The sequence below is a fragment of the Lactuca saligna genome, chromosome 8, assembly GCF_052625555.1.
Source record: "Lactuca saligna cultivar CGN05327 chromosome 8, ASM5262555v1, whole genome shotgun sequence".
NCBI lineage: Eukaryota > Viridiplantae > Streptophyta > Magnoliopsida > Asterales > Asteraceae > Lactuca > Lactuca saligna.
The window spans coordinates 198,324,235-198,348,527 of record NC_136424.1 but is presented as its reverse complement, the minus strand read 5'-3'; the positions used below and the strand labels follow the sequence as shown (position 1 = coordinate 198,348,527).

The following is a 24,293-nucleotide window of genomic DNA, read 5'->3' as shown; positions in this document are numbered from 1 at the left end:
TTAAACAATGTTTTTTTGGTATTGATATTCAATAGAAGGAGTATATATTTATAAAACAAATTAAGATTATAGTGTGATTATTTTCATTCCTTCCTGGCTAAGTAAAATGTCTAATTCATTTTTGTAAAGTTGTTCACCCTTTTAAACAACTGAAACATGTAAAATGTTTACATTTAAAAGTGCAAAAAGAATATGACAAGTCATAAAAAAAACTTGACATTATATTTGGTAGAAAAATAAGTTTGTACTTATAAACGTGCAAACATATGAATTATGTCTACACTTTTACAATTAAAAGTGTAGAGACCGATTTGCTGCATTTAATTTTAATTTCTTCCCGTAAGGGGGGACCAAGTACTTTATAGTTTTATATTTTTAAGTCTACTAAGATTGAATTATACAAAACCACAAAAATATAATGTCACATGGTAAATCAATTATGTTAGTATTAGGGTTTAGGTCCAAGCCCTTTAAAATTTAGCCATTAGGTTTTAGGTATTCTCTATATATTCTTACGTAATTATCTTTTTCTTTTGAGAATCAATCAATCCTATTATCTAACATGGTATCAAAGTTCTAGGTTAAAACACTAATGTTGACCACAACCCACGTCCACCACCTTCCACCTCCTACGACCTCCTCTAATAGTCGTCGGAGGTGCCTTCATTATGTTCCATATTCTTTTTTCTTCTATTTTCCGCCTAAATAATAAAACAGCCACTAGCACCATACTAGAGATCTTTCATTGGTTTCTTCCACTGCCTCGTCTACTTCTACCTCCTCCTCAGATGGCCCCTGCCTTTGAGCCTTCTGCCTCCTCTTTGGCTGGAAACTTCTTCAGATCTCTTTTCCGATTCATCCCCTTTTGATGTTGTTGATCTTGACGGAATTGGCTCCGTCCACCGCAACTCGACCCCTCTTTCTTTCTCGTTATCTTTCTCCGGACTCCTCTGCTGCTGGTTGCATGATCATCGCCGTTTTTGCCAGTTTTCCCTTTTTCTACAACGGAATCACCTATACCTGCCACTTCTTTTCTTTTATTCTCTGACAAACAATCAATGTTAGCCGCCATTGTTAGATCTCTACCACCGCTGATGCCACTATCTTCATCTAGTTTATATGTTTTCTTCTTTTGTTTATTTTCTAGTTTAATCGTCTCCACCTGATCAAACTACGAAGGGATGTAACGATTAGGTTTTAGGCAAAATCCCATTACGGTTTTGCCATTAGGCTTTAGATATTCTCTATATATTCTTATGCAAATATCTTTTGAGAATGAATCAATCCTATTATCTAAGAAATTATTTCTTCTAAATCATACCTACATAGTTATATCCTTGCAGAATGTTTCATCAACTTAGCGAGGTTTGACTTATCTCTTACTATACTAAAGGTCACCCCCTCAGCCTACGGTTTGATGGCCACAACCTATGGTGTGCGGTGTGTGACGAAGAGTGAAGACCTCAGTGCGATAACTTTTCCCCACAACTATTTCTTTTCGTTTTTAATTTACTTTGTAACATCCCAACTGATAGGTATCATTATTATTCCTTCTAAATTTCAAGTTTTAAGGTCTACTTTATGAGTTGGCGCTATGACTCGTCGAGTAGAAGTGGGATAGGACACGTCATTTAATGAGGGACTCGACAAGTCGATAAGGGGGGACTCGACGAGTAGGATCTGGCAGGGGAAACCCTAAATTTCAGGGTTTTTGCACCCTATATATTTGATTATTAGTGCCTCCTACTGTCCTCTATCACCCCTTGGGAGCTAGAAACCCTAAATTCCATGAGTGTGAGCTTGGAGAGTGTTTTATAGCCTTGGGAAGTGATTTTTGTGAAGGAAACTTGTAGATTAAGAGGCTAGCATAAAGGATTTCGTGTAGATCCAAAGTCTACTTCATATTGGCCATGTTTTGGAGGTAACAAGTTGTTACCTTGACCTCTTTTCTTCAAGAATCTTTCATATGTGAAGATTAGGGCTTTCTTTAGCTATTCATGAAGGGATTATGGTATGGGAGCTAGTTCTAATGTCGAAACTTCAGATCTGAACCTCTTGTTAGCCTTAAGTTCATATAATTCTTAATAGGATCATGAAGGAACCTTTGTTTATGAGTAAAGTCCCATTTCAAGATTAGATGTGGAATTTAAGGCATGCAAATACGTAAAGGTAGCAACTTTACGTTGCTAATACACTCTAGGGACCTAGATCTACTGATTGGAACCAAATGATAGCTCAGAATCGCTTGATCATGAGAATATATGTATGGACTTGGCAAGATTAGGAGATGACTCGGCAAGCCGAATAGGGTTTTGTCCAAATTGTTCCCGCCTGGAGTCGGCGAGGTGTGGGAGATGACCCGACGAGTCAGTTTAAGTTCCAAGCACTGGATCGCATATCGACTCGGCAAGTCTGCTAATAGACTCGGCGAGTCGAGTTGAGAAATTCTGGAATCAGTAAGAACTCGAGGCAGAGAACGTTATATTCAGCAAAGACGTCAACATGGACTGTTGACCATTGACTAGTGACTTGACTTTGTCTATAGGGTGTCTTGTACCTCCCAAGGGCATTTGGTAATTTGGGTAATTATTGAGAGGACCACTTATGGACACATGCAAGGCGGTTGGAGTTATATCTGTAAATGTAGACGGTATCATACCGAGCTGCTCGTAAGGTGAGTTATCCTCACTATATCAAAAGGGTCTAAGGCACTAAGGTCGGTCCTTTAGTTGTTATCTTGGTTATGGTATGCTATATGTGGTTATGATCTGATAATTCGGTATCAGGATAGACAGTATGTTATTATGCTCTTATGATCCGTGGGGATTGGTATGTTAGTGACCTGCTAGGTCGGTGCTCTGGTTATGAGGGATTTCTAGTATTGATGATCAGTGAGATAGTTATGTTTGATACCTATATATGTCAGTATATGTTAGTTATGCACACATTATTATTTGCTTAACGGTTGGGTTGAGGCGCTCCTGCTTTGTGCTGAAGGCCAACATACCATATGAGCGGTCCGGAGAGTCTGTAGGCCCGAGGAGGGTGGTCCAGTCATGCCGAAGGCTCGGGATAGACTTAGATAGATTGTACGCCCTGCAGGGCGATCTAGTAAGGCCAAAGGCCCAATATACGTGTTGTTGATTATTTGTTACTGATATGGTATTATCAGTGTGGTTTTGGTATTTTTGGGGTAGCTCACTAAGCCCTCGGGCTTACAGTTTCAGGTACTTCAGGAGATCATGGCAAGGCGAAGGTGTGACCGTACCGCTCCACATCTTTATGATTTTGTTATCGGGACACTCTGATGAATAATATTTTGAAAACATTTTGTAAAAACACTATGTGTTTTTTTGGTTGAAAAAGTTTATATTTGCCTTAAAATTTTTAGATGTTATATACTTTATATATATATATATATATATATATATATATATATATATATATATATATATATATATATATATATATATATATTTGTGGTCTATTGTGATGCGTCAAACCAAGGAATTGGGTGTGTTCTGATGCAGCGAGGGAAGGTCATCGCCTACGCCACAAGACAACTAAAGACGCACGAAGTTAACTACATGACGAACGACCTCGAGCTAGGAGCAGTTGTTTTCGCTCTAAAGATATGGAGGGACTATCTCTACGGCACGAAATGTACAATCTTCATCGATCATAAAAGCCTCCAGCATATCCTCAACCAGAAGGAACTCAACATGAGACAAAGACAGTTGGTAGAACTACTAAACGATTAAGAATGCGAAATTCGATATCATCCCAGAAAGGATAACGTGGTGGCTGATGCACTCAGCCGAAAGGAATACTCGGGCCACCGAGTGAAGTATCAAACTATGACAATCCATTCACACCTGTCCACGCAAATCAAGGAAGCCCAAATAGAAGCCTTGAAATCCGAAAATGTGACGGGGGAAGCCTTAAGGGGAATGGATAAGAATCTTGAAGTCAAGAATGATGGAGTTCGTTACTTCATGAATCGGATCTGGACACTGAAGTTTGGCGGATTCAGAGAAGTTGTCATGAATGAAGCCCATAAGACACGATACTCTATACATCCCGGCTCCGATAAGATGTATTTGGACCTCAAGAAACTGTATTGGTGGCCGAACATGAAAGCCGAAATTGCTACCTACATGAGCAAATGTCTTACGTGCGCCAAAGTCAACGTGGAATACCAAAATCCCTCGGGGTTGTTACAACAACCAAAAATACCCGAATGGGAGTGGGAGCGGATAACGATGGATTTCATAACCAAATTACCCAAGACAACAAGTGGAATCGACACCATCTGGGTGATCGTCGACAGATTAACTAAATGCGCACACTTCCTACCAATCAAAGAAACGGATAAATTGGAGAAGCTAACTAGAACATACCTTAGTGAGATTGTACGATTTCATGGTGTGCCAATATCCATTATCTCGGACCGAGATAGTAGATTCACCTCAAGATTCTGGCAGTCGCTGCAAAGATCTCTTGGAACGAGACTAGGCATAAGTACCGCGTATCACCCACAAACTGATGGCCAGAGTGAGAGAACCATACAAACCCTAGAAGATATGTTGAGAGCTTGCGTAATCAATTTTGGCAAGGCATAGGACACCCATTTACCATTGGTCGAGTTTTTGTACAACAATAGCTAGCACACTAGCATCAAGGTTACCCCGTTCGAAGCCCTCTACGGCCGTAAGTGCAGATCACCTCTGTGCCGGGCTGAATTGGGTGACACGCAACTAGCAAGAGGACAAGCAACGGACAACACTCTCACTGGGCCAGAAATCATAAGAGAAACTACGAAGAAGATTGTTCAGATCTAGGAACGACTGAAGGCTTCAAGGGACAGACAAAAGAGTTATGCGGATAAAAGACAGAAACCCTAGGAATTCCAGGTTGGAGACCGTGTCCTACTAAAAGTCTCGCCCTGGAAATGATTAATACATTTTGGAAAGCATGGGAAACTAAACCCAAGGTACATCGGACCATTCGAGATCCTTGCTAGGATTGGTCTAGTGGCTTACAAGCTTTTATTACCTCAGGAACTCCACAACGTACACCCTACCTTTCACGTATCAAACCTAAATAAGTGCTTGTCCGATGAGACCTCGTCGTCCCTCTGGACGAAATTTCAATAAATGAAAATCTCCAAATCATAGAAGAACTAGTAGAGATCATGGATCGGGAAATTAAAAGAACTAAACAAAGCCGCATACCTATTGTAAATGTCCGCTGGAACGCCAAGTGAGGGCCTGAATACACCTAAGAACGTGAGGATCAGATGAAACAAAAGTACCCGCATCTTTTTTGTAACCCGTAAACTCTGTCTTAGATTGAATTTCGGGATGCAATTCCCTCTAACGAGGGGATGATGTGACAACCATATATTTTTCCAAATCAATGTAACACTCAAAAGTCAAATATAACGCACTATTTGGAATCAACGGAATTAACCTCAAAAATAAGTTTTTCAAAAACCTAAATTTAGGATGCATCAAATGTTAGATACCGTGCCAAGGTTTCCAAAAACATAAAGAACATTCAAAACCAAGTTATAATCAAAAGATTATGACCATTCAAATATTCACGACACACCCGGTAAAACATTATTAAACGTAAAAAGTGAAATTCCAATAAAATGCATTTTAGCCTTAGATATCTAAACAAAAGTCGTAGATTACATTAAACCGTGAACGTGCATAAAAAGATCGCCCAAATTGAACCTCGTATGAAGAAGTTACGAATTTTCTAAGTTTCGTAACAACAGTAGAGAGCTAAACACCCGAATTAAAAATCGAACGATTTTTAGCTAACGCAACCTAAACGAGAATTGAAGGTCTCCACAACAGGAGTAAGATGGTAAAAAACCAGACGAAAACAAACATCGGATAAAGAAGTTATGAATTTTGAACGGACTTTAGCAGTCTCGGCCTACTAAAAACATAATATTAAAAATAAATTCAAAACTAGCCGACGGGGTATAAATGAAAGTTGTAGAGCATAGTCTCACCTACGCGTGGATATAAAGAACGCGAAAAAGGGAGCCTGTATGCAAAAGTTACGAAAATTAGAAGTTTGAAACACGAATTACGCCCAGTGTAAATTAAGAGTACGCCCAGCGTGCTTAGGCGCAGTGTTGAGTCCCATCGGCTAGCAGACTCTACGCTTAGCTAGACTCGAGTCGTAAGCCATGAAGCATACGAACGCCCAACGTAACCAAAGTACACCCAACGTACTCCGATATTACGGCTAGCGTACTCCCACTTTCAGCCCTATAAATAGAGTGCATGAGCTCTGGGTTTTGGCACACTTTTCTCAAACGCTCTCTCACTTTCACTCACTTGTGAGCTCCAGAGGCCATCCCGACACCCTTGGTTCCATACCCAAGCCCCAACGAAGGTTCTAAGCTACCGAGATCCTCGAGAAGCTCGAAGACGCAGCTTTCTGCAGTTGAAGTTCTGCTTGATTATAGTCTCACTCTCTTCAAACCAAACAAGTGAGTTCATACCCCTACTTTTCACGTCTTTTCATGTTTTAGGGGGGGGGGGGGGGGAATACAAGTGCAATACAAGAAAATGTATCGCTTTATATAGATTTAAATACAACTTCTATATTATTATTATTCACTATCAACATTTTACTTTGCATGAAAAGTTAATATTTCATCGAGTTATGATCACCAAATGGAACACACTTTCTGAAAAACTATAATGGGTATAGTTTGCGAGTTATTCATACATTCTTACGTAAACATCTTGAAAAACAAAATACTTTCATCTTAAATGAAATAAAGATTTTCTTTCCGTAAATCTATTTATAGTAAGTGTTGTGAGATATTCAACTTCAACGTACTCTCAAGTATGCATTTCAAGTCCTGTATTATAAATCATAATCTCTTGGAGGGAGAGCGTGATACTTGTGTATAGATCTATACATGATTGACTATCCCACACCTAAGCTGTTAGCTACAGTTAGACCGGCAAGTCTGGGTGAAAAATGTCATAACACTACAACACCTGAAGAACATTGTTACAGGCAGTCTGTGTCAACAGCATGGTTATAAGACTCACACGGAAGTATAAAAATAAGCTTGATTTACGAGACTCATGAATTCATTTAGTATTTACATTATTTTGAATATAAATTTACCTTTATCATTTAGGTACGAAAGATAATGAAGCCCTCCAACTTTTATGACCTTTTCAAACTATATGTGGAAAATATTGGATTTTCTGGAAATCACATTCATCTGCTTTCTTCTAAAAAGACATACTTTTTCAGTACAAAAACACTTATGAACTCACCAACTTTATTGTTAACACTTTTCGAAACTACTTGTATTTCTCAGGGAATCAGTAATACAGGTAACCACCAGCTTTTAAAGAAGTAACACTAAGGCGTCTATTATTAAAACATTTTAAATCATCATATTTGTAATATTCTTTTGGAAACATGTATTACGCAACAATGTACGTTTTTGTTATATATATGATGGTTGTGTTACTTTCTTTACGATATTCAATTGCTATGGTACTACGTGAAGTCACCCACCCCCGAATGTTTCCGTCATTCTAGTTTGGGGGTGTGACAGATTGGTATCAGAGCATTGTTTATAGTGAACTAAGTATATCGAACCACATAAGATATACAAAATATAAATGCAAAAGGGACCAAAAACCCTCTGACAAAACATTTTCATAAACAATTTTTTTTTAAAATATACATTTTTACACGCATGCATCGGTCTCGTATCATAGCAAAGTTATCTAAAAATTATTAAGGCAAGTTGCGACACTACGAGTGGTCCTCGAGGCATGTAATCAAATCGAGAATAAATATAGCCTGATCAACTATATTTATCCTGGATTGGACCAACGTACATTAAGGAATGGTCGTAGTTGACAACAAGTCAAAAACTTACCAAATAAAAATACCAACTTGCAAATTCGAAATACTATAGTAGTGTTTTATAAAAATAAGGACAATAAAGATCATGCACGCCTCAAGATTTGGTTAAACTTAGGATGCCGTCAAATAAAAAAAATTATTTTCTCCCCAAAATTCTCATACCTTTATTCTAGTACAGACAAAATGACCGGATTCCATATACCGGGAGATCCCTACTACCCGAACGAAGGTAACGGTCAATGGATAAAAGAAGATCTGGAAGAAGAGCCAAAGGAAATCGAAGAGGAAGTCGAAGAGGAATTCAAAGTCGAAGAGGAATTCAAAGTCGAAGAGGAAGTCGAAGAGGAAGAGGAGTCTATGGAGGAGGAAGAGGAAACTACGGATGGAACAGACTCCAAGCCGGAAATAATCAACCCACCAGCTCCCCGTTCTCCCGCAATTAGAATGGGCTACCAAGGTCCCACTCCCATTTGGGGAAGCCATCTCCACCATTGGAGTCAGCAAATGGGTGTATGTCCTCCCTTTGGCATGTGTCGGGAGTTCTACGACGTCAGTGGTAGAGACTCAGCCGATCGAGCGCTTCCCATCCTTGTGGGCAAAATAGCCAACCAGACCTAACAGTCGGGAATTTAAGCGGTCCAAATTCGTGAGATCAATGCTGTTGTATAGAGTAACGCCCTAGACATCCGTCATTTGGATGCACTACACGAAGATAACCAACCCCACATAGGGACGCTTCAAAGCCAAATGGAGGCAGCACTTGCATAAATAAGAGAGAGGAAGGAACAACAAGCGGTCTTTGAGAGGCGTTTAATGGGAGTCAAACAATCGGATGCAGAGTCTAGCTCCAAACGCACAACACGGCGCTAGTACGACTTGCCCAACTCCAACAATTTTGTTATAGAATAGGACATCGGATAAAGTTTTTACCTTCATTGAACTTGTAATCGGAGACCTTTAGATAGGTCAAAATTTCCTAACCACAAAGAAAAATGTAACGCACCGTATGTTTGACATATATATATATATATATATATATATATATATATATATATATATATATATATATATATATATGAAGTATTTCTTTACATACCTCTCGAAATTCATCGGATTATCTAAATTGTTATATCTACTTCGAAATCATTACCTCAAGTCAAAACAAATTATAGATATAACTAACCCTCTAGTGCACGATTGTCAAATCATCAAAAAACTTATATTCTTCATTGTTATTTCTCTACCAGAACATGCCTCCTCGTAGATCATCATGTAGAAACACAGCTCCAACACCACCTCCACCACCCCCTCCAACTATGGATGCAGCTATGTTCCAAGCTGCTGTAACAGCCATTGTAACCGCAGCGATGGCACAAATGAGTAACAGCGGGTCAGGAGGAGGAATAAACAGCTTTACAAATGGCCAAAGCCAAGGCCGTTCCAGGGAATGTACTTACAAAGACTTCACCAACGGCAAACCCATTCCCTTTAATGGGACTGGGGTAGTGATCACTCTATCTCAATGGATAGAGAAAACGGAAGCTGCGTTCGAAATATGTGCGTGCCCCAAAGAAAGCAAAGTAAAATTTGTCGCCTGTACTTTCTCCAAACGAGCTCTAACGTGGTGGAATGGCCACGTCAAGTCACTAACCCTGGTAGTGGCAAACTCCATGGGTTGGGAAAACCTGAAACGAATGCTACTATGAGAGTACTGCCCAACAGGCGAAATTCAGAAGCTCGAACAGGAGCTGTGGGGCCTTACGATGGTAGGCTCGGACATCGCAGGATATACAAATAGATTTAGTGACATGATAATACTTTTCCCAGGAATGATGATTCTGGAAATCCAAAAGGTGGAAAGGTATATCTGGGGACTATCACCCCAGCTTTGAGGAAGTGTGCTAGCCTCCAAACCCACAACGTTCGATAGTGCCAAGGAACTGACGCAATCTCTCGTTGACCATGGGGTCTGTCAAAGTGTCACAAGCATCGTCGCCGAACCAACCAAAGGAAGCAAAAACAACTACAACAATGCCAACAACAGCAAGAAGAAGTTCTGGAACAAGAGAAAAGGTCAAACTTCGCAAGAACCTTCAAAGAAACAAATGGTGGCGGTCCATGCCGCTACTGCCCCCACTACAATTCCCGCTACCCCTGCGCCAACAAAGCAATATGCTGGGAACCTGCTAAAGTGCAACAAATGCAATTACCATCACCATGGTAATTGCCGAGAAATGCATTGTAAAAACTGCGACAGGAAAGGGCACACTGCCCATTTCTGTAAGGCACCGACGCGACCAATCACCCAAGTTTCTGGTACTGGAGTAAGCCAGGCATGTTATGGGTGTGGAGAAACTGGGCACTTCAAGAGGGATTGCCCCAAGGCAATGAATATTGGCGGTGTAGGAAGAGTGCTGGCGATATGACAGAATGAAGCAATAGCTGACCCCACGGTGGTTACGGGTACGTTTCTCCTCGACAACATTTATGCATGCATACTCTTTGACTGCGGTGCGGAGAGAAGTTTTGTGCGTCATAAATTCAATCACCTACTTAATCAAAAACCCCAACCACTCAATAACATATACACTATAGAAATGGTAAATGGTAAAACGGAAAGCGCAAGCGATAGGTACATAGCAAGTACATTATATTTAAATGAGCACTTGTTTCAAATCAATCTTATGCCAATTTCAATAAGAAGTTTTGATGTCATCATCGGTATGGATTGGTTAAGCCTTCACCATGCTGATATACTTTGTCACGAAAGGGCCGTTCGCCTCAATCTGCCAAACGGTGAAACTCTTGTCATTTATGGTGACAAACCCAGTATAAATTTACAAATCATCTCCTGCGTTAAAGCACAAAAATATCTTCGCAAGGAATATCATGCCTTTCTAGCCCACATGGTAGACAAGAAACGAGAATCGAAGGACATTAAAGACATTCCAGAAGTCTGCAACTTCCCAGACATCTTCCCAAAAGATCTTCCAAGAGTCCCACCAGAACGCCAAGTCAAGTTCAGGATCGATACCCCAGTAGCAAAATCGTCGTACCGTCTAGCCCCAACCGAGATGCAGGAACTGTCCAGTCAACTAAACAAGCTGCTGAGCAAAGGCTTCATCAGACTGAGCTTCTCACCATGGGGAGCACCGATCCTATTTGTAAAGAAGAAGGACGGATCCTTTCGCATGTGCATCGATTATCGGGAGCTGAACAAACTCACGATCAAGAACCGATATCCTCTACCGCGCATAGACGATTTATTCAATCAACTAAAAGGAGCAGCTACTTCTCATAGATCGATCTAAGATCTGGTTATCACCAATTGCGAGTTCTGGAAAGAGACATCCCCAAAACGACATTCCAAACATGCTATGGCCACTACGAGTTCTAGTGATGCCCTTTGGATTAACAAATGCATCGGCGGTGTTCATGGACTTGATCAACCGAGTATGTCGTCCCTTCATGGATACATTTTTGATTGTGTTCATAGATGATATACTCATCTATTCAAGAAGCAAGGAAGACCACAGCCAACTCCTCCGCCATGTTTTCAAAACATTGAGGGCAGAGAAGCCATACGCAAAATTTTTAAAGTTTGACTTTGGATTCGAGAAGTAGATTTCCTAGGTCACGTAGTAAGCAAAGAGGAGATACACGTGGATCCTTCCAAGATCAAAGCAATAGAGAATTGGACGACTCCAAGGACCCCAACGGAAATCCGACAATTCTTGGGACTCGTCGGGTATTACCAAAGGTTCATACAAAACTTCTCGAAGATTGCTAAGCCGCTTACCACCCTAACTCAAAAGAGTGTGACCTTCGACTGGGGAGAAAAACAAGACATCGCATTTCAAACACTAAAGCGAGCCTTATGTAGTGCGCCCATCTTAACCTTACCAGAAGGAACAGAAGACATCGTAGTCTATTGTGATGCGTCAAACCAAGGACTTGGGTGTAATCTGATCCATCGAGGGAAGGTCATCGCCTATGCCTCAAGACAACTAAAGACGCACAAAGTAAACGACACGACGCACGATCTCGATCTAGGAGCAGTTGTTTTCGCTCTAAAGATATGGAGGCACTATCTCTACGACACGAAATGTACAATCTTCATCGATCATAAAAGCCTCCAGCATATCCTCAACCAGAAGGAACTCAACATGAGACAAATAGGGTGGGTAGAACTACTAAACGATTACGAATGAGAAATTCAATATCATCCTGGAAAGGCTAACGTGGTGGCTGATGCACTCAACCGAAAGGAATACTCGGGCCACCGAGTGAAGTATCTAACTATGACAATCCATTCACACCTGTCCACGCAAATCAAGGAAGCCCAAATAGAAGCCTTGAAATCCGAAAATGTGACGGGGAAAGCCTTAAAGGGAATGGATAAGAATCTTGAAGTCAAGAATGATGGAGTTCGTTACTTCCTGAATCGGATCTGGACACTGAAGTTTGGCGGATTCAGAGAAGTTGTCATGAACGAAGCCCATAAGACACGATACTCCATACATCCCGGCTCCGATAAGATGTATTTGGACCTCAAGAAATTGTATTGGTGGCCGAACATGAAAGCCGAAATTGCTACCTACGTGAGCAAATGTCTTACGTGCGCCAAAGTCAACGTGGAATACCAAAAGCCCTCGGGGTTGATACAACAACCAAAAATACCTGAATGGGAGTGGGAGCGGATAACCATGGATTTCATAACCAAATTACCCAAGACAACAAGTGGAATCGACACCATCTGGGTGATCATCGACAGGTTAACTAAATCCGCACACTTCCTACCAATCAAAGAAACGGATAAATTGGAGAAGCTAACTAGAACATACCTTAGTGAGATTGTACGATTTCATGGTGTGCCAATATCCGTTATCTCGGACCGAGATAGTAGATTCACCTCAAGATTCTGGCAGTCGCTGCAAAGTTCTCTTGGAACGAGACTAGGCATAAGTACCGCGTATCACCCACAAACCGACGGCCAGAGTGAGAGAACCATACAAACCCTAGAAGATATGTTGAGAGCTTGCGTAATCAATTTTGGCAAGGCATGGGACACCCATTTACCATTGGTCGAGTTTTCGTACAACAATAGCTAGCACACTAGCATCAAGGTTACCCCGTTTGAAGCCCTCTACGGCCGTAAGTGCAGATCACCTCTGTGCTAGGCTGAAGTGGGTGACATGCAACTAACAAGAGGACAAGCAACGGACAACACTCTCACTGGGCCAGAAATCATAAGAGAAACTACGAAGAAGATTGTTCAGATCTAGGAACGACTGAAGGCTTCAAGGGACAGACAAAAGAGTTATGCGGATAAAAGACGGAAACCCTTAGAGTTCCAGGTTGGAGACCGTGTCCTACTAAAAGTCTCGCCCTAGAAATGATTAATACATTTTGGAAAGCGTGGGAAACTAAACCCAAGGTACATCGGACCATTCGAGATCCTTGCCAAGATTGGTCTAGTGGCTTACAAACTTCGATTACCTCAGGAACTCCACAACGTACACCCTACCTTTCATGTATCAAACCTAAATTAGTGCTCGTCCGATGAGACCCTCATTGTCCCTCTGGACGAAATTTCAATAAATGAAAATCTCCAAATCGTAGAAGAACCAGTAGAGATCATGGATCGAGAAATTAAAAGAACAAAACAAAGCCGCATACCTATTGTAAATGTCCGCTGGAACGCCAAGCGAGGGCCTGAATACACCTAGGAACGTCAGGATCAGATGAAACAAAAGTACCCCCATCTTTTTCGTAACCCGTAAACTCTGTCTTAGATTGAATTTCGGGATGCAATTTCCTCTAACGAGGGGATGATGTGACAACCCTATATTTTTCCAAATCAATGTAACACTCAAAAGTCAAATACAACGAACTATTTGGAATCAATGGAATTAACCTCAAAAATAAAGTGTTCAAAAACCTAAATTTGGGATGCATCAAATGTTAGATACTGTGCCAAGGTTTCCAAAAACATAAAGAACGTTCAAAAACCGAGTTATAATGAAAAGATTATGACCACTCAAATATTCACGACACACCCGGTAAAAACATTATTAAACATAAAAAGTGAAATTCCAATAAAATGCATTTTAGCCTTGGGTATATAAACAAAAGTCGTAGATTACGTTAAACCGTGAACGTGCATAAAAAGATCACCCAAATTGGACCTCGTATGAAAAAGTTACGAATTTTCTAAGTTTCGTAACAGTAGTAGAGAGCTAAACACTTGAATTAAAAATCGAACGATTTTTAGCTAACGCAGCCTAAACGAGAATTGAAGGTCTCCACAACAGGAGTAAGATGGTAAAAAAACCAGACGAAAACAGACGTCCGATAAAGAAGTTATGAATTTTGAACGGACTTTAGCTAACGGGATATAAATGAAAGTTGTAGAGCATAGTTTCACCTACGCGTGGATATAAAGAACGCGAAAAAGGGAGCCTGTATGCGAAAGTTACAAAATTTAGAAGTTTAAAACACGAATTATGCCCAGCGTAAATTAAGAGTACGCCCAGCGTACTTAGGTGCAATGTCGAGTCCCATCGGCTAGCAGACTCTACGCTTAGCTAGACTCGAGTCGTAAGCCATGACGCATACGAACGCCCAGCGTAACCGAAGTACGCCCAGCGTACTCCGATATTACGCCCAGTGTACTCCCACTTCCAGCCCTATAAATAGAGGGCATGAGCTCTGGGTGTTGGCACACTTTTCTCAAACTCTCTCACACTTTCGCTCACTTGTGAGCTCCAGAGGCCATCCCGACACCCTCGGTTCCATACCCGAGCCCCGACGAAGGTTCTACGCTACCGAGATCCCCGAGAATCTCGAAGACGCAGCTTTCCGCAGTTGAAGTTCTGCTCAATTCTAGTCTCACTCTCTTCAAACCAAACAAGTGAGTTCATACCCCTACTTTTCATATCTTTTCATGTTTTAGGAGAGGGGGGGGGGGGGAATACAAGAAAATGTATCGCTTTATATAGATTTAAATACAACTTCTATATTATTATTATTCGATATCAACACTTTTCTTTGCATGACAATTAGTATTTCATCGAGTGATTATCACCAAATGGAACACATTTTCGGAAAAACTATAACGGGTATAGTTTGTGAGTTATTCATACATTCTTACGTAAACATATTGAAAAACAAAATACTTTCATCTGAAGTGAAATAAAGATTTTCTTTTCGTAAATCTATTTATACTAAGTGTTGTGAGATATTCAACTTCAACGTACTCTCAAGTGTGCATTTCAAGTCCTGTATTATAAACCATAATCTCTTGGAGGGAGAGTGTGATACTTGTGTATAGATCTATACAGGATTGACAATCCTGCACCTAAGCTGTTAGCTACAGTTAGACCGGCAAGTCTGGGGTGACAAATGTCATTACACTATAAGACCTGAAGAACGTTGTTACAGGCAGTCTGTGTCAATAGCATGGTTATAAGACTCACATGGAAGTATAAAAATAAGCTTGATTTACGAGACTCATGAATGCATTCAGTATTTACATTCTTTTGAGTATAAATTCACCTTTATCATTTAGGTACGAAAGATACTAACGCCCTCCAACTTTTAGGACTTTTTCAAACTACATGTGGAAAATATTGGATTTTTTGGAAATCACATTCATCTGCTTTCTTCTAAAAAGACATACTTTTTCAGTACAAAAAAACTTATGAACTCACCAACTCTATTGTTGATACTTTTCGAAACTACTTGTATTTCTCAGGGAATCAGTAATACAGGTAACCACCAGCTTTTGAAGAAGGAACGCTAATGCGTATATTATTAAAACATTTTAAATCATCATATTTATAATATTCTTTTGGAAACATGTATTACGCAACAATGTACGTTTTTGTTATATATATGATGGTTGTGTTACTTTCTTTACGATATTCAATTGTTATGGTATTACGTGAAGTCACCCACCCCCGAATGTTTCCGCCATTCTGGTTTGCGGGTGTGACATATACCCAAACTGTAGCGCCGGAACTCCTGAAGTGGTTTTTAATAAATAAAGTCCACTTGCTCAAGATACATGGTTCATAAAATGAAAATCAAGAGCCACAAGTTATAAAAATCTTGTAAAGAGAAGGTTGTGAAACAATTTTATTGATCAGACGCAACTGCGGTACAATCCTCACGAAGAAAAAATATGATGCCCGACTGTGGTATGGAGTAATCCTCATGGAAAGAATAAAATTCTTCAAATATAATCAGTATGAAGGAAATCAATGTGATTATCAAAGGTTGGGTTGTGGCAAAAATAGGTATTAAAAAATGGTATTATTAAAAAAAAATTGGTTTTAATAAAAAATTGGTGTTAGAAAAAATTTGCTAATAAAAAAAATTTGGCTGAAAAAAAAAAATTAGTGTAACAAAAATTTTGTTAAAATAAATAAGATAGAACTGGTGAAGGAAAAGGGGGGGGGGGGGGGGGGTTGCTATGAAAGTTGAGGAGAAGGGAGGAGGAGGAAAGAAGAGGAAAGGGTTGAATTGAGAGGAGGTACTGGAGAAGGATGAGGTACTTAAGAGGGGTACGGAAGAGAGGGAGGCGTCTGCGGGTGAGAAGGTCTGTAGTGGAGGTTGAGGTGGAGTAGGTACTGAGGAGTGATAAGGAAGGTGTATGGATGTGGTGGGGATGGCTAATTGATAAGAAGTACCGTAGAGTAGGGTCTTCGATAGTAGTTGAAAAGTGAAGAGAAGAGGCAGAAGGAAGGGATATATGCGGTACTAGGAGTATGCGGTGTGAGGGTTAGATTGCGGTAGGAGGTAAGAAGTTAGTCTACGGTAGGAAGAAGAAGGTTAGGCTGCGGTGATGCGAAAGAAGCGGTGTGTGGTGCGAAGGCAGAAGGAAAGGACACAAGTTTGGACCCGGTATGCGGTACCTTGGATGTGTAAGAGGGTTCTCCGGTACCAAGTCTGAGAGGGTCTCTGGTAGCTGAGAAGGTCTCCGGTACCAAGACTGAGAGGGGTACCGTGGAGGCTTCTCAGGAGACCTCTATAGGGCAGTATTTTTAGTATATTTGGTCTAGGGTATGGGACCTGAGGAGGGACATGATGAAGACAAAAAAATCCATTTTTTTTTTTGTGAAAAATTGATACAGAATAGCCTAAGTCTTCATATTTATTAAGTGGAATCTTTCCTAAGGAAAGTGGGGATGAGGTGGAGCATTGGGAAGACAGAACGTTGAGAGGACATGGCATATGTCAAAGGGAAAAAATCTTGAGTGTACATGGCAATTAAGGGACAAAAGGTGATGAGATTGGTCAAAGTCACATGGTTTTTGTCTTTGAGGGAAAAAAGTGTGAAGTACTCTTTCCAAAAAGAGTAAAAAGGATAAGTGTCTTTTTGAAAACCAATTAAATGTCCAAAATCTTCTATACTAAAGATTCACAACAACAATTTAAAGATGAAAGACATAAACATCATACCTTTTTATGATGAACTTAAGAAACTGTTGGGTAAAAATCTTCATAGAAATATCTCCACTTTCTTCAATAATAAATCCAAAATTTTGTCTCATTTTGAAAGCATAAATAAGCTGCCTCAGACAAAATCTTCAACAATTTCTAGACCAAAAATTTTCTTCTCCCTTTTTCTTCTTCTTCAATAGCATCATATAAATCTTTGTAAACCCGAATTTTCTCAGCAAAAAAATAAACAAACAACAACTTTTTTATTCTTCTAATCTTGAATCAACACTCAAAAAAAAAAAATATATATATATATATATATATATATATATATATATATATATATATATATATATATATATATATATATATATATATATATATATATATAGGATATATATATATATATATAGGATATTTTTGTATTACCTTGGTTATAAGCGTGCATCACTTGCTGTTGGTTTCCAGATAGTGTTCTTCTACAATGTTCTGAAGTGTATACAAAATATATATTTATTGATCATTTCAAAATTGAAAAACATATATAAGTTGCATTTTTTATGTGTTGTGGATACTGTTATGATAGTATACTTGATAAAAATACCAATAGCAATAGCATAGTTAATAATAATACCTACAGATTTTAAAGAACCACTATTTATACTTAAGTAGTTTTAATATTATTATGTAACCTTTCATAACGGGTATACGAGTTTTGTAAATTAATTCTAATGGTACAAAATCGCAATTTTCATCTGTTTCAGAAAAAAATATAAATTTACGTAAGTAATATCCTTTGATTATTATTAAAAGTCAATTTTTTTACTATAAATAAGTGTATATTTATAAATAAAAAGAGTAATATCCCTTGATGAAACAGATTGTGTAACGTTTCATTAAAATACAATGAAATTTTTATTTATATTATATAATTAAATGGAAAACTGTCATTTTATTTAAAGTATGATATAAAATAAATATTATATATAACAGAATATAAATTATATTGTTTTATAATATATTTTACAAATGTCAAACTAAATATACATATGTGAATTTTTTTTTTATTTTTTATTTTTTTTTTTAGAATGGCAGGCATATATAAAATAAAAACTAGCTAGGGGCTAGGAGGTACAAATAGTCCCGGAAAAACAAAACAAAATAAACAAAGAGACAAATGGGAATGAAATCGGAAAAGGAAAATAAGAATGAAAATGAAAATGGAACTAAATAGAAAATAGGAGCTACATCCTACCATAGCATTCCAAGATTGGGTCGCAACACCACTCGAGCCATCGTAGTTTCCGTCCCTTCCGATTCCTCTCATTGATCCAAAGGTGTGAATAGGTTTGTACCTCGAATGCCAAAGCCGATTTTGAAAAGGAGTTTGAGTTCATGCAATGAGCCTTGTTGTTCCTGTATCTCCAAATTACCCATAAGAAAACCAACATTATAGCCTCATAAATTAGCTTCAGCCTATGATGACCTCCTAGCGAGTGATTACAATTTAACAACTCACTACAAGTGCTTGGTGAATTTCCCATTTATCGCCACCAACTGCATACATGCGTCCAAGCTTCCTTTGAGATCGGGCATCCCACAAAGATGTGATCTACCATTTCTGAGGCTTCTTGACACATTTGACACAAATCTGAAGAGTTGATACCAAGCTTCCATAGGCTCTCCATGCATGGAAGTCTACCATGGCAGACTCTCCAGGCTAGTATGTTTACCTTACCCGGCACAAGCGGGTTCCAATTCCAACTAGCATTACTATGAGGTAGGGACCGATTATCTATGTGGTTCCGCAATGAGGAGACAGAATAATCACCCGAGGGGTCAAGTGACCATGACCATTTGTATGAATCGTCTGTATTTTAATGTATTCTGGAAGTAAGATAAGAATGGCACCTGATCCTTGTCTAAAGTCGCTGGCAGGCATGCTATTGAGCCCCAGCAACTGCTTCTTCTTTTTGCAGCCTTAGGATGGGACACGCCACCATTGAATCCATGAATGGCTTGAATTACCAAAGCCCATATGTTGTCCGGCTGTTTTCTGAAACACCACCACCATTTACCCATGAGAGCAAGGTTTTGTGCTTTCAAACTGCCAACACCGAGCCCCCCTCTTTCTTTGGCTGCGAGAATTTTGTCCCAAGCGACCCAGGCCAATTTCCTTGCTTCCATGCACCCACCCCAAAAAAATTTCATCTGAATTCGTTCCAGGATTTTAAGTACCTTTGCAGGGGCCTTGTATATTGAGAAATAAAATGAGCCAAGGCTACTTAGAACAGATTTGCATAGGGTCAATCTACCCCGAAACGACAAGGTAGAGGCTTTCCATCTAGACAGTTTCGCCTGGAATTTTTCGATGATAGGCTTCCAATGAGTTTCTCGGACCATCGAAACACCAACTGGAAGACCTAAATAGGTAAGAGGGAGTGAACCAATCGAGCAATTAAAGCTACGGGCCACCAATTCCAGCTCACAGTTTTGGACACTGGACCCATATATTTTACTCTTTGACATATTAATCTTGAGCCCCGATGACAGCTCATAACATCGTAGTATTCTGATCAGGTTTTTCGTGTTTTCTAATGACCATGAGCCCATAAATATCACGTCATCGACATACTGAAGGTGCAAGATTGTTGGACCACAGTGGGGGAGTTGGATACCATTAAAACACCCTTTTCTTTCGCTGATTCTAGTGCTACATGGAGTCCTTCAGCAACTATGATAAACAAAAATGGGTACAATGGATCCCTCTGCCGAACACCCCGTTCCATACCGAATTCTTTTGTTGCTGCACCATTAATAATAACCGAGACCCTTGCTGATGCTGAACATCCTCGAATCCTGCTCGCCATTTATCCCCAAAATCCATTTGTTGCATGATTGAATCCAAGAATTCCCAATCAATACAATCAAAAGCTTTTTCAAAGTCGACTTTAAATGTGAACGCTTTCTTTTTGTTCTTCTTTAACCAGCTAATGACTTCATTGAGGATTAGAGGGCCGTCTAGGATATTCCTATCTTTAATGAAAGTTGTTTGTTCTTTGCTTACCACATGCTGAATCACCCTTTTCAACCGCTCAGCTAGGACCCTTGAAATTGTTTTATATAAACATCTGATCAGGCTGATAGGGCGGAAATCGTTTAACATGATCGGTTCTTGGACCTTTGGAGCAAGCGTGATAAAGGATGAGTTACATCCTTTTTCAATGAGCCCTCTAGCTTCAAAATGCTTCACTTCTAGGTAGAAATCACCACCAATTTCCTCCCAGTGTTTCTTTAGAAAAGCGAAAGAGAATCCATCAGTATCGGGAGCCCTGTCCGAACCACACTCCCAGATTATTGATTTGATTTCATCAAGGGAGAAAGGATCTTCCAAGGACTCAATGGCGTAGGGCGGCAGTTTCATGAATTTTGAATTGATGAATTTAGGGCGCAATTTAATAGGCTCCGCAAATCTATCGGCAAAGTGATTTACTACCCTCTCCTTGATGTCTACAGGATCAGTGATCCAAAAGCCGTTTTCCTTAATACCATTTATTCGCTGAGATCTTTTGTGCTTATTAATCAGCCCGTGAAAAAAATGCATTGTTCTCGTCACCTTCTAGAGCCCATTTGGTTCTAGACTTTTGCTTTAGGTCCTCAATGCGCCCAGATTCAATTTCAATGATTTTTTGATAAGCGTTCTGTCGACTTTTAAGCAAATCATTATTTATCAGCCCCTTCTCAGCCAAGAGGTCAATGTCGTTTATTTGGGTTGTAAGCTCATCCAATTCCTTTCTGGTTTTCCCGATCACCTCCTTTCTCCAAGCTTTAATATGTTCCTTTAAGTTCTTTAATTTATTTGCAACCAGGGAGAGTGGGGATAGATACAGTTGGTGTCTTGAGCTATTACTGACTGACCAACCAATCCTTAAAATTTTCACGAAATCGGGATCCTCAAGCCAAGAATTGTAGAATCTGAATGGAGTTGGACCAAAATCAAACTGAGAGGCAGATAAGATTATTGCACAGTGATCTGAATGCACTTTAGGCAAAGCAATGACATTTACATTCGGCCAGGATTTGATGGAGTTGATAGAGACAAGAAATCTATCAAGCTTGTTGTGCTTGTCACCAGAAGCGTTCATGTATGTGAATCTACGCCCCCCCCCCCCCCCCCATTTTAATTTCTAATAAACCTAGAGAGTGAATAAACTCATTGAAGTAAAAGGCACTGCGCTGACAGAACACGGAGCCTAGTCTTTCCTCCGGAAGCCGGACAACATTAAAGTCTCCAAAGATGAACCAGCAAGCTTCCGAATCTGAATTTACTAGATCGACCAGGTTATTCCACAAAGATCTTTTCTTCAGAGGCTTCTGAGGGGCATACACATTTACAAAACAGCAAGTCTCCCTCAATCCCAGCCACACACCTTTAATTGCAAGGAAGCCTTCACCTTTAATTGATTCAGTGGCTTGGAAGAGAGATGGATCCCAAAAAGAAGCAATTCCACCAGAGAGCCCTTACGGGTCAATAACCTCACATTTGAAATTTGGTGAGCCCCAAATTTGTCTATCGAGGTTATTTTTTATATCCTTGGATTTTGTTTCCAGTAACCCCATAAAAAAAAAGAATGGTTTTAGATACAACAGTCTCTGAGCCAGCCCCGTTTTACATCCCACCCGATTCCACGAACATTATTAGAGAAGATATTCATTGATCAATTATAGTCACACCACGAGCTTTAATCATCCGTCTAATTTGGTCAGAATGATTGCTTACGTGAAAACCAACTGATTCTACAACAGTGATGGTCTTGATTACCTCCACAGAAGTAGCATTTGACTCAACCGGCTGGGTCTACGAAGCTTCAGGCTGGGGGAGGAGGCATTACTTGTTTGGTTACGATCAGAGCATAAGTTAATGGATTCAGATGGAGTTGAAAGAGATGGGGCTCTATTTAGGTCCAACGAAAAATTGGCCTGGGGGATTTTCATAATGGGAGGAGATTGGGCCCGACCTTTATAACGGCCCAGAGAGGCACAGGATCCGGATGTATCGTGGCCTACACCCGAGTGCAATGGCGATACAACTTCTCTACGATTCCCCACGAGTTTAGAAGATCGAGGAGTTTTCTTGGTCCCCGAACTATGCGACATTTCCACTTCCCCATCCTGATTCCATGCTTGCCCTGACATCACCGGAGATATATCCGGCGCTTGCTGAGGCTTCACTGGTGATATTCTCAGAGACTGTAGACTAGCTTCGGAATGGATCGGAACTTCGCTGTTGAGGCTGCCATTTTCACTTTTACTATCGTCATCCCACCATGACATCCTTTGGTAGAATTCGTTTGCAGCAAGAACCATACTAAGTTTCAGGGACTCGAAAATATCCTCCATGACATTAATCTGATAAGATTTTCCGTCCACCATGATTTTGATGGAAGAGCTGATGATTCCCGGGTGGGATGTGAGGATTCCAACCCTCCCAAATGCCAGATTAGGAGAATCTGTATTGCATTCTTCTGGGATTACCACCGTCCCCCACGATCTTGCAATAATGTTGAAGGCTTCCTCACACCATGCATGTTGGGGCACCCCTTGAATGATTATCGATGCAATTCTTTCGTTAAAATTTCCTTTCACGTCCAAGTTAATGACCTCTTTAAACCACGAATTCCATATCTCCTTCCCATTGTTCATGAACTCATCCTTTTCCGTTGTATTTGCAAATTCAAGAAGCATCTTTAGACCCCCCAAATACCTAAGCTGCATTAACAGGCATCCTTCTACCTCCTGAAAATCTTTCACGTTCATTAGGTCTTGGAAGTTTTCTACTTCCCCCACCAAGGTGTTCTGCATGGCATCTCTTGACTCCGGGCTGGATACCATCTTTATTAATCTCCTCGTAGGGGTTAATCCAACATCTGCTTTGCTTGACTTACCAATTTCCTTATTTGCGGTTGGCATTGTCCCCTTAACCACTTCGGCAAACGACCTGCCATGTCTTCGTGTGTTCTTTGCTGGTTCTAGTTCTGGTTGTAGTCTTTGTGAGGATTGAAAGTTCCTTGTGCGGTTCACGTTATCAGCCCTTTGATATCGTGCAACATTGGCTTCCATCTTCTGAGCTCCGATATAGATCTCGTTGAAGCGTTTTTCAAATGAGACACAATCATGGACCCGTATAAATCGAACAAACCCGAAGTTCTTTTTTGAGACGGTTCAATTTTTTTGCTATGTAGACATCGACAACAGTCCCGTATCTATTAAACATCCGTCATAGTGCAGTTTCATCCCAATCTGGAGGGAAGTTCTGTACGTAGAAAGATACAACTTTCCCATTAACTTCATAGTCTCTCTTATAATTCTTTCTCCGGGGAACCTGGCTCCAGCCTTCTTGGTCTCCTCGTTCTTGTTTCTCTCCCATAATTATCCAAATTTTTACACGTATTATTGTGAGAGTGGTGGCTCCGCTTTTAAATGGGTGGTGCCTCCGCTAGCCGCCGATTACACTATGTGAAAGTTGATTTCGTAAGAACAAACATAAAAAAATCAGTTAAAATCCCCTAGCACACATGTTTTTTCTAACTTTAAAAATAATTTAAAAAAAAAAAAAAAAATTGAACAATCGAAACAACAACATATAATCAAATTTTAAAACATGAAATTTTAGGCAAGGGCCGGTCTAATCATGTCCATACCTCTATGTGAATGAGTATAAATCTCCAAAATCAATGTCATAATTACCTTACCTCTATGAAATAGTTATCATATCCAATGAGTGCAATTTTTCAACATAATTTGGTTAACCATTTGTTTTCATTATATGTATGATTGAATAGTTGCTTAGTAAAAAAAATTAATATTTTCTATATTGGGAAGGTGGAAAACAAAATATGTCATCTTGGTTTTGAAAAAGA

The 24,293-nt window shown here is 39.8% G+C and overlaps 1 protein-coding gene across 1 annotated transcript; it reads right to left on the bottom strand.

The window, feature by feature from the left end:
* Positions 1–20,951: 20,951 nt before the first annotated feature.
* On the bottom strand, positions 20,952–21,518 carry LOC145010424 (uncharacterized). The gene has a single exon (XM_078968966.1). It carries the CDS (start codon positions 21,516–21,518, stop codon positions 20,952–20,954), a length of 567 nt encoding a protein of 188 aa, XP_078825092.1.
* Positions 21,519–24,293: the final 2,775 nt, after the last annotated feature.